General features: G+C 41.2%; 1 protein-coding gene across 1 annotated transcript; it reads left to right on the top strand.

Moving 5' to 3' along the window:
- The first annotated feature begins 2,987 nt into the window (after nucleotides 1-2,987).
- Nucleotides 2,988-11,167, top strand: LOC141003434 (germ cell-specific gene 1-like protein). Its single transcript, XM_073474776.1, has 5 exons — nucleotides 2,988-3,276; nucleotides 6,541-6,588; nucleotides 7,894-8,046; nucleotides 8,632-8,743; nucleotides 10,873-11,167. The coding sequence occupies exons 1-5, from the start codon at nucleotides 2,988-2,990 to the stop codon at nucleotides 11,165-11,167; spliced, it is 897 nt and encodes a 298-aa protein (XP_073330877.1).
- The last annotated feature ends 204 nt before the right edge of the window (nucleotides 11,168-11,371 follow it).

An 11,371-nucleotide genomic window follows, 5' to 3' on the forward strand; every position in this document is an offset into this window, starting at 1 on the left:
GCTCACACCCATTTCAAAGCAGTTTGTCAAATTCCTTTTGTTATTTTAGTGCCTGTAAGCCTGTATAATAAAGAGCCAGTGGTATTTGAAGTGGAATATTTAATCCTGTGTAATTACAACAACAAATGTACCCTTCACCCCTTGATAACCTTTGTACAAGTGGTAATTACCTTCAGTATCACCAGCAGCTTGTTCAACAGTATTTTGGGCTCTTTGGCGCAGAGCCTTGGCCTGATTTGTCAGTTTTCAGAGTCATGTTGAAGTGCGGCTTAGCCCCATGGGCTGAACATGAAGGCATGCTGCTGAGGTAACAGAGATGTCAGGCCTATCTGGCCTCGTTTACTCCAGGGTTGTAAACACTGTTTGCACGAAGGCTCAAACGGTTTGTATTTTTAGCTCACTCTCACACGGGAGAGCGGCAGCACTCAGGGGAAACGTCTTTGAAATGCCAACTTTTGCGTTGCCTCTGTGCTCCGGCACAGTTCAGATTAGAAGACATTCACTGCAGACTTTCAGGCTTGTGGAGTCATCTGTACTTCTTGGTGTGAAGCGCTCAACAGACCACCCACAGTCTGGTCAACAACAGCAGCAGCAGCAGCAGCAGCAGCAGCTGATCATCATCCTCTCTGTGACCTCTCTCTGAATAATAAAGCACAGATCAGCTTCTCTGAAAACAGAAACAACTCTCAGAAGTGAAGCCAAAGACTAATGGAAATCTTTAATTGCTGTGTGGAATTTACGAGCAACAGTGTTGCAGTTGCATTTGATTACATTTCATTTGTTTTTATCGACTGACAGATGTGGCTTGTGTTACACACATTTTTGGACATTTTGCATAATTGGGAATAATCAAAGTGTTAAAGGTACGGCTTTAATTCACTTCGCCTGACTGGTATCTACTTTGCTGACCTGTGCATCACCGGCGGTCTCAGTCCAGAGACTACAGATGGAGCTTTTAGCTACAGCTGGTGCAATAAATCAAATGTACATTGTTGCATAAACAATAAAAACAATAGTCGAACATATTGCAGGAACAAACAAATCCCACATTCTGAGTCAGTCGAACAGTTTATGACACATTTAGCCTCTTGTTCCAACAATTTTGTTATTTATTTACATTTTCAGCAATTGGCAATTTGAGGGATGGCATTACCCTTCATCTGCTGTCCCCCCTCTCCAGCCCCTCACCTGGTGAGCCAAATCAAACCTTACAAGGAGCCAACTTTGGCCTATGGGCTCCACTTTGGGCAGCCCTGCAATTAATACTTGATTGTATTCTACAATGTAGCATGTAAACTTTAAAGAGTGGTGTCACCTTCATGATCAAAGTGACAAATAGCAACGTGTAATCGTGGAAGATTGACAGGATCATAGAGACACACTGCTGCCTGTAGTGTTCCCTGTAATATTCCTATGATCGTTCAGTAGCATCTGCGCTGCTGTGAGTTCACTCGCAGACCAAACCACCTCCGTAACAACCTGGGGCCTACATTACCCACAATGCAACATCATCACTGATAGTTCTGTCAGAGATTAGCGTGTGCTATGCTAGTAGCGGCTAATGCTAGCCTCTAGCCGCTAGCCTCGATCAGGGGGATAAGGGACAGTTCACCCCAACATCAAAAATACATATTTTTCCTCTCGCCTTGTATTTGAACATATTTGCCTTGAAGATAATGGAACTAGGCTACATTTGAAAAACTCAACCGCAGTTTCTCTCTCTAGAAATCATGACCCGGTCACTCAAGATAATCCACAGACCTTGTTGTGAGCTCTACTCAGTACTACTCAGATGTATAGCGTCTTCAGTGGCACTGGAGGAAACTTCCAAAGTAAAAGCTTTTATATCTAACCCTAGTGATTTCATCAGGGTACCATGGATTCAGCTTCAGACTTTAATTATTGAACAGAAAGCCTACATTACAGACTTGAGGCGCGTTTGGTGGTTTAAACTGGTTTGAAAGATGTGTGCCTGTAGGAGGCAGGGAGGGAACGAGTTAAAATCATTATCGCGCTGCATTGTGGGAAATGTAGGATGCAGCTAGAGTTTTATTTGTGCAGTTAGGGACATCCTCACTTCTAGGGACTAAAAGGATGGGATATCCAAGGTTTTGCTGCTTCCTGTCTTTTATAAGGACCCTTTTTGTGAGTCTCCTAACTTTATTGCTGGAGTGGCCCTTTAATTAATTAATCATCATCCTCATCATCATCATCGTCATCATCATCATCACTGAGAAATTGGCTTAAATTCAGTCATTCTGCAGTGAAATCTGAGTGTCTTTGGTTTTGGATCGCAGTGGGAACTTTTGCCCCACATATGGCTGATAATCACCCTGTGGTTGATGAATTGTTTGTGGGTGATGGAGGGAGGAGACATAGAGGAGGAGACAGAGAGGAAGAGACGGAGAGGAGGAGACAGAGAGGAGAAGTCAGAGAGGAGGGGACAGACAGGAGGAGACAGAGAGGAGACGGACAGGAGGGGACAGAGAGGAGGAGACAGACAGGAGGAGACAGAGAGGAGGAGACAGACAGGAGGAGACAGAGAGGAGACGGACAGGAGGGGACAGACAGGAGGAGACAGAGAGGAGGGGACAGAGAGGAGGGGACGGAGAGGAGAAGATAGAGAGGAGACAGAGAGGAGACAGAGAGGAGGGAGTGAGAAAATCCCACACTGGATGCGAGCGAGCATCAAATCCTTTGACAACGTCACGTCCTGGAGGCTGGAAAGAGGAAAAACGAGTGGGATGCCGGGAGTTGTGACAGTGTGTCTCCCAGCTGGTCTCGGTGTGGGGATGCTGTGTGTGACCTGCGCCGCAGTGGACACTAATGGTAACAGCGGAGCGGCTGATGGGAGCTCTACCTGACCAGGTGTGTTTGGAAACTAGCTCGCGCACCCACCCACCCCTCTTCCTCCTCCTCCTCCTCCTCCCCCTCGCGCCCATGAACTTTTCGGTCCTCCGCGCGCCGCTGCACCCCTCTCACGGACCATGAAGACGTCTCGCAGGTGCAGGACCCTCCTGTCGGTTAGCTTGAACTTCTTCGCCCTGTTTTTCTCCATAACCGCCTTTATAACGACTTACTGGTGCGTGGGGACCCAGAGAGTGCCCAAGCCAAAGTGCAGCAAGCTGCGGACTCACCAGTGTATCGACTACGGAGTGAACGAGACGGACCCGAACAAGGTGGTGTACAGCTGGGAGACCGGGGACGACAGGTTCCTGTTCAGACAGTTCCACACCGGCATCTGGTTCTCCTGCGAGGAGAACATCCACGATGAAAGTAAGACCACAAGGTGTGTGTGTGTGTGTGTGTGTGTGTGTGTGTGTGTGTGTGTGTGTGTGTGTGTGTGTGTGTTGAAGTGGTGGAATGTAACTAAGTACATTTACTCAATTAGTAGGCTAAATATTTGAGGCTAACATTTCCATTATATAGCCTACAACTGTACTACGTCACCACACCTCAGTCAGAGTTGTACCCCTACTTCCTGTCCAGTGAGAACCACCTATCTGTGATGAAGTGACACTGGATGTGAATGTTACTGGTAACCTGAAAGATGAAGTGTTTCTCTCACTGGTTGAGAAAATGGTGCTTCTTATGCTAAATAAACTGTTTAAAATCCTCTTGAATTAGTCGGAAAGTGCATTGTGACCAAGCTGAAAACAGGCAGCACAGCACAGCCACACAGCAAACATGATGACTTTATAGATGTGATGCCTTGATACAGAGTAAAATACTCAACTGCATTTAAAGTTGTTAAAATCAGCTCAACCTTAAACATCTAGAGCATTAAAAATGCATCATGCAGTGTATATTAAAAGAGTTTATGGGAAGAAATTTTAATCAAAGACAAATTATTCATTTTCATGACTGAATAAACAAACTGACCTTAAAGGACAACACAGTTTTATACTGTTTTAATTTGTTTATATTTGGCGGACCCTGCCATCTTTCTAGCTTCAAACAGTGTTCTGGGGACCTTATTTTCCTCTGAGAACAGCTTGTTTATTCAGATAACAAACACATAAATATTTCTATTCATACTTTTACATAAGTATGGTTGCAGTACTTTTACTTGAAGTGGAGTTTATCCACATTGGTATTGATGCTTTTACTTCAGTACAGGATCTGAATACTTGTTCCACCAGTGGTGTGTTGTGTGTGGCTGCTGAGCTTGCTTAACTTTATAAATCACCATTTGACACAGTTATTACAGTTATTTTCTTTGCTTATATTCATGTGGGAAGTGTAGTGATTTGTTGTGCTGAGATGTTTAATGTTAAATGAGAGCGCATTTACTAGAGCGCGACCAGCCGATAATATCCACCAATACTGGCCAATCATAGATATAAACATATTGACGTAAATGTTATCTGATATTTTTTTTACAGAAAATAATGCAGAAAAAGATGCTTGGAGTAATTTGTAGTTGTAAAGTTTCCAGTGAAGTTGATTTGAGGGATCATTTGCAAAAATGTGCATTTATGCAAATATTCTGTGTATATACAGTAAGTATCATATAAGAATGTGTATATGTATCAGTGATACATATGTATATATATATATATATATATACATATATATATATATATATATATATATATATATATATATATATGTATGTATATATCAGAATTTTCTTACTGCCTAATAATGCTGTCGGCATCGGCACCAAAATAGTATTAGTATTTAGAGGACACAGTGAAATTGTTTTGGCAAGGTAAATAATGAGAAAAAAGAAAGCCTTAATGCAGAAAAACTATATATTCTCAGTTTTAATATCTTTTTTATTGATCATTTCAATGATTCCAAAATCTCATTTTGAACTGTCTTTTTCTATTTTTCGATGATCTGAAATTGCATTAATTCCTTCATATTTTGCAGCTTCCATTTCACTATCTTTTTTTTTTGATTGTTACAGAACAGCTCATCATTGTCATCATCATCACAGTTAAACAGACTCCAGCCATTCACAATTTAAAACACAATACATAACAAACAGGTCATCATCTCTGAAATCTATCATTATAGCTCATAGCTCATCCGTCATAATGGCACACTCAGTTCAAATGGAGATTACTCGCTCTTTTTCTGTTATTCCATTTCAGGATAATCACTCTCCATTAATATCAGTCTACTTATCAAATTGCTGGTAAAATTGCTTTGTCTGGTTTTATCTGGCATGAAAACACTCAGCCAACAGCAGCACATGGGAGCTTCAGTATGAAGGGTAAAAAAAAGGAGCGAAGTGGGGACAATCACACTCCAGATACAGTATTTTGCTCTGTTCAGGGCTTTAAGTGGAGGGCTGTAGCACTTGATAGGAGCAGAATGTGATTGCTTCACAGCTTAAGCCAAAGGGAAGAGAAAACAGTGAATGGAACTAGATCATATTGGAGTATAGTCATTTCATAACAAGGGTGGCGAAGAGTTTCATAGCATCAGAAGTCATGGGAGGTTCAGGCCAAAGGTGTGATCAGACCTGGTTAAATCTCTCTGATTAGTTCACTGCATCTTTATCAAGAACTGTTCCAGCGTCCAAAACTCAATAAAACACCGCTCTGACATCAGCCTGTAACTCTGCTAACAGTGCTAACAATATATATTTTTACGATGCTAAAGACTAAGAATGAACCACACACTGAGATTACTCAAGCAGGAATTGCTAGCACATGTCTATCTCATCAAGTGGCTGTACGATGGAGGGGGGGCTGAGACAGCTTGAGTTAATAAGGATTATGTAACAGGGGCCTTGATGAGTTTTTCCTCAAAACAGCTGTTGCCACCCTTCTTCTACCTGATTAAAGTGTTCCACTTACAACAAATCCAGCGACACGCTCCGCTTGACATCAGAGGGGAAGCATCACATCTGCAGGAACGTGCCGTGTCAAGGGTCATATTTGATATCCTGTTTGTAAGAGTGACGCAGGAGCTCTTTTACGTCTCACAATGTGTTTAAGGTTGTGACTGGCGTGAGTGTTACTACAGTGCAGAATGATATCTCTGTTCTATTATATCATTGTAATTATATGCAAAGTGCCTGTAATTCAATAGGACAAGAAGCAGATGTTGAGCGAGCTTTGCCAGCACACCAGCTGGTGACACTGAAGCAGAAGCTCAAAAAGCTGCATTTCTGACACACCTGCCTCGTATTTAACAATCTGTCTATTTATTTTTGAACTTATGGACTGTGAATTTGGTGTTGCTGCGTGGCCGTCGGGCAGGAGGTCATGCTCTTGTCCGAGCCAATCCAGTGAAAGCCACCTGGATAGAAACTGGGAATTAAACACAGATTAGCAACTGGACTGAGGTCTGTATCAGTGCAGTCCTGAGAGCATAGATTTATTTAGTTTGTTAATAAACTGGTCTCCTCTGACATTGCCTCTTCTTTACTCCTCCACAATCATATTACTTCATATTACTCAGTCATAAACTTGCCTTGCCTTACTAATATATTTTTGTGAATCCAACAGTAAGTTTTGGCTAAAGATATGACTGCTGCAGTGCTGGGCGAAATCATGATATCATGTTGTTTTTGTTCTGCAGGTGAGATGTGCCGAAGCTTCATCGACTTGGCCCCTGCATCAGAGAAAGGTGAGTGTCCACTGGTCATCAACAGGAGGTCCCATCAGGATCAGAAGTTCCACAACGCTCCCACTGAGGACACCCAGGAGTCAGTTTACATCTGTTTAGTAGAGTTTAAAGTTCACATGGTGAAGTTTATGATTGTAAGAGGTTAGAAATGAGACTTTTTCCTCAGATTTAAACTATTTGTATTGGGGCAAGTGAGAATTTACTCTGGGCAAATAGATTTCTTACCCAGTTACCTGTCCAGGTAAGTGAAAAAATGTTGAACACTGCACTAAGGAAATCTATTGTTCAGTTTTCACAGGAAACACTATTGAGTTGATGCACTAAATTTAAATGTAATGTAAATCCGGAGCCTGGTTTAGAAATCAGAAACAGAAGAGACTGGGGTGCTATAAATCAAGTTTATTGTGTCTTTAAGACATCCTCACAAAGAAAATGTAATGGCTAAAAGAAACACATCTCTATCTTTCCAAATAAAGTCATCATCTTTGGGAAAGTCCTTTCCAAGTTTTGAAGATGATTATTTAGACAATGACAGTACAGTACAGTGTCTAAAATGAGAACAAAAACTTAAAATATACATTTTCTAAATAATTAAACCTATTTATGAAGGTATGATATCCAGAGCTGCAGCAATTTATGACTACTATTTTGACAATTGAGGAATTGTTCAAGAAACAAAAAAGGTCAACATTCTCTCTTAAATGTGAACATTCTCTGGTTTCTTTACTCCTCTGTGACAGTAAACTAAATATCTTTGGGTGGTGGACACACAAAACATTTGAGGATATCATCCAGAACGGGGCTTTGGGAAACTGTTATTGACATATTTCACCATATTCTGATCATTTATAGAGCAAAAAACGTATCAATAATCGATTTTGATCCACTCAACTATGAAGGACGATTGTTCCCCTGTACTGTAAATACTTCATGTTTGGTTTGCAGTAAGCACATAACCCTCAATGTAGGCATTGTCTTTTTAATATGAAACCATGGGAACACAGATGCTGCCACACACATTTGTTTTTCTTACTTGAGGGATTTTCAGCTGTGCGGACACTGTCATTTGAGAAATGCTCACTTCCTGTCTCTCTGTGAAGTGACTGAATAGCAAGAAAGACTGCAGTAAAGACGCATTTTCCACTTGTTAATAACATATCAGTGTCTGTAAACTGCTGCACAATTAAAAGGACATGAAATAGCTACACATGAAGTTATTGTAATATATTGTAAGTTATGTCACACTATAATTGGAAATGTTAATATATGATTTGATTTAATGTGCATCATGTGCTTATCCTGCAGGGATGCTGTGGCTGTCGCTGGTGTCTGAGATGTTGTACATTGTTCTGCTGGTGGTGGGCTTCAGCCTCATGTGTTTAGAGCTGTTCAACTCCAGCAATGTCATCGATGGACTCAAGCTCAATGCCTTCGCTGCTGTCTTCACTGTGCTCTCAGGTATTTTCATTGTTATGAGCTGAAAGGCTGTGAGTGTTTGTTTTTATTGCCTGTGATGCCCTAAAGTCAAGTGTTTGTGATTCCAGTTCCCACAGCTTGATAAAAGACTCCCATCTTGTGGTGAGCAGGGTGTGATAACAAAGCAAAGGTCCTCTGCTTTTAAAATGGATTTAGAAGATGTCAAGAAAAATGGCATTCTTTTCCTTTCTTTACTGTAATTATCAGGAATGAATACAAAATAGATTCAAATGCATGACAAAGGAGTTTAGTACATAACAGAATGAGTCATTTTGATAAGTCATAAAGTGTAGAAATGTTCTTTCAGTGTCTGACAAGATGAAGAGAAGTTCTGATAGGATCAGAGAGGATATTAGTTTTGCAAAATAATCTTTCTTTCAGAAAGAACCAGAGTGCACTGTTAGGATGGGGACTGGCATCACATTATTTCAGTGTGTGTGTGGGTGTGCATATTTGTGTGTGGGTGAAAAGGCTTCATCATTCTATTTCTGAGGAATTCTTTGTGCTTTTTCTGTTTTTGGACCGTTTGTCATGCAGCCAGCTGACTAACCACACATGTTATTTCAGGTCTTCTTGGCATGGTGGCTCATGTGATGTACACGCAGGTCTTCCAAACCACTGTCAGCCACGGCCCTCCTGATTGGAGGCCCTACAACTGGGACTACGGCTGGTCCTTCTGGTATGACTCCACACGTCACACAGCAAAACTCAAACATCGTACTGTTTAAACAGGCCAAAAAATATCACAATCTATTTAACCCTCAAAGACCTAGACAGCTGCCGGCGGCTAAAAATAGCTTTTGTTCTAAAATGTTTAATAGCTTTTGAACCGTTAATCCTATCCATAGGCTTTAAAACCTTGTGTAATGCGTTTCTCAGCTTTTCAGTGTTATCACAAGTCTTGTTTGAGCTTCAGGGGCTCATTGGTGAACATGATTATGCCATCACGTTCTGCAGCATTGATCATAAAGGAAACCCATGTAGAGTCTTCCACAGGGCCAACAGGCTTTGCTTTTGGATAACCTTTCTATTGACTGAACCTTTTTTGGACACATTTAAAGGATTTCACCTGTTTCTCACTGAAAAATACCTCTGATCATATTATAATAAATGGCTGTAACTTGCTTAGGAAAGGTCACATGTAGACAAAAATTCAGTCTCAAAAGTCTAAAACTTCCAAATTCTTCATTTTCATTAAAAAACTAAACTTCCTTCCCTTACTGATAAAAATGTAAATGTAAAATGTGGCCTGACTGCAACTTAAAGGTGTTATTGAAAACATTCAGCCACTAAATGTAGCGTTCCATCTCCCCCTTCCATTGTATTCACGTCACAGCACTGCTGTTGTTTGAATCATCTGCTCCCTCAAGTGGGTACCAGTTTATTGCACTAGCTAAAGATGATAATGCTAGCTATCAAATGTTAACGTTCCTAACATTAGCTAGCTATAGTTGGGGCAGTACAGTGTGTTGGGTCCATACTGTAGAAATCAGTCATTTTTACTTTTTTACCACAAACTGGCAACTACCAAGAGTGTTGATCACTGACAAAACACAGTTACCACGTTATATTAATGTCGTTATACTATGACCAAAATAATCATTTTGGACCTGACGAGATGTTTTAAATGATTAATTTACGATTATAATAATGTTTTAAGGAAAAAGACATTTTTATTCTGCACCTCTCTGCAAGCTCTGTAGATGTGTTCCTTTTTTTAAATGAGTTGTCTCCATTAAAATGTTTTTATCAGTGTGACCTTTAAGGTTTTCCTGAATCAGATGATGTATGGCACTTGATGCTGACTGCTAGAATAGGGTAGGAAAAACAATATATACAGAAGTAAGGTGCCCCAAAAATTGTTCGAGGTCTTTAAAGGTTAATTGCAATCACCATCTAAGGTTTCAACTGTAATCTTTCTTCATTTTTACGGTGGCCTTTGGATTATTGCAAGACTCGAAATAGCCAATGAATTTCTCCATTTAAAACACAATATTGCATTAAAGATCCTTATCCGCCATGCCGCTAGCTATAACTCTCGATATATTATTTACAGTATGTCACCCAATGAAGAGTTATGTGAGGTTATTAATCCAATCAGCAAAGCCATCTAGTTGGCTACATCACTGTATTGGCTTATTCAAGTAGCATGGACCTGCTAGTCAGGAATAGAAGTAGTAGGACTTTAAATACCACAATCTCTACGACTTGCCTGAAGAGCATAATGAGGAAGCCTTCAAGATCAATCACAATCTAAAATCGTCGGCCAATCCTGCTTGTTTTATTTTTGTACTAACACCATATGATGTACAAACAGTCAGCTGCTCTGCTCTCACCTCTCCCCAGCATCACTGTCTCTAATGAAAAAAGCCAAAAGCTCTCATGTTACAGCAGGATTAGGCTTTGGTGTCCAAAGCCCCAATACAGGCGTGATTGGAATTGCATAAGGGGATAATATTTCACTCCTTTACAATACGCACAGTATGCTGAAAATTCCTTTCAGAGGCTAAACAATTCTTGACCTCTTGTGCGCATTAACCAACCTGCATGAACAGAACATAAGACGGTGATTGGAATGTCTCATCTCACATGTGGCCCGGCACGCTTGCAGGGAGCAGAAGGACTTAAAGCGATTGACACTAATCTCTGCAAACAAAAATATTGAGGGAAAACTCTCAAAATGCAATTTGGATTGTGTCCCTACACATCTGCTCGCCATTTTTTCATCACAAAAGCCAACAGCAGTCGCAACGTGTGCTGAATTAAGTGACTTTTTCTTCTGTTCTTTTTTTTTCTGTTCTCACTCAGCATGGCGTGGGCGTCCTTTACCTTCTGCATGGGCGCATCAGTCACCACCTTCAACTCCTACACAAAGACCGTCATCGAGTTCAGGCACAAGCGCAAGACCTTCGAGCAAAGCATACGCGAGGAACACGCACGGGAGGCCTTCGGATATTTCCGGGAACGCTCCGTGCACTCCATCTCCAAATCGGTGGAGGTTTATTCCAGCCAGACCCCGAAAAGCGGCAGGAAAACCCCCATTCCTGCTGACTCTCTGGACCTGAGTGATATTGCAGCATCTTTGGGGGAAGAACAGTGCTGAACGGGACAGGACAGCAGGTGGTGGGATTATTCTTGATGTGCGCGGAAATGGGATGAAAACCTCACAGGATTTGAGACTACATCATTAGCTCCATCTCTTTAACACTGCCTTAATCGTGGGTGTGTCGTTGGCATCGGTAGTCACACCAGAGCTTTGAACTACAGATGACTGGGAGAAAAAAATGAACAATCTCATGGATGAGTG

Source organism: Pagrus major, chromosome 1, assembly GCF_040436345.1.
Source record: "Pagrus major chromosome 1, Pma_NU_1.0".
NCBI classification, from domain to species: Eukaryota; Metazoa; Chordata; class Actinopteri; order Spariformes; family Sparidae; genus Pagrus; species Pagrus major.

Excerpts from the sequence above, each read along its gene's own strand:
- LOC141003434 (XM_073474776.1), top strand. The coding sequence starts at position 2,988 with ATGAAGACGTCTCGCAGGTGCAGGACCCTCCTGTCGGTTAGCTTGAAC. Across the intron at positions 8,047-8,631 it reads TGTCTTCACTGTGCTCTCAG|GTCTTCTTGGCATGGTGGCT; the intron begins GTATTTTCATTG and ends ATGTTATTTCAG. Across the intron at positions 8,744-10,872 it reads GACTACGGCTGGTCCTTCTG|CATGGCGTGGGCGTCCTTTA; the intron begins GTATGACTCCAC and ends GTTCTCACTCAG.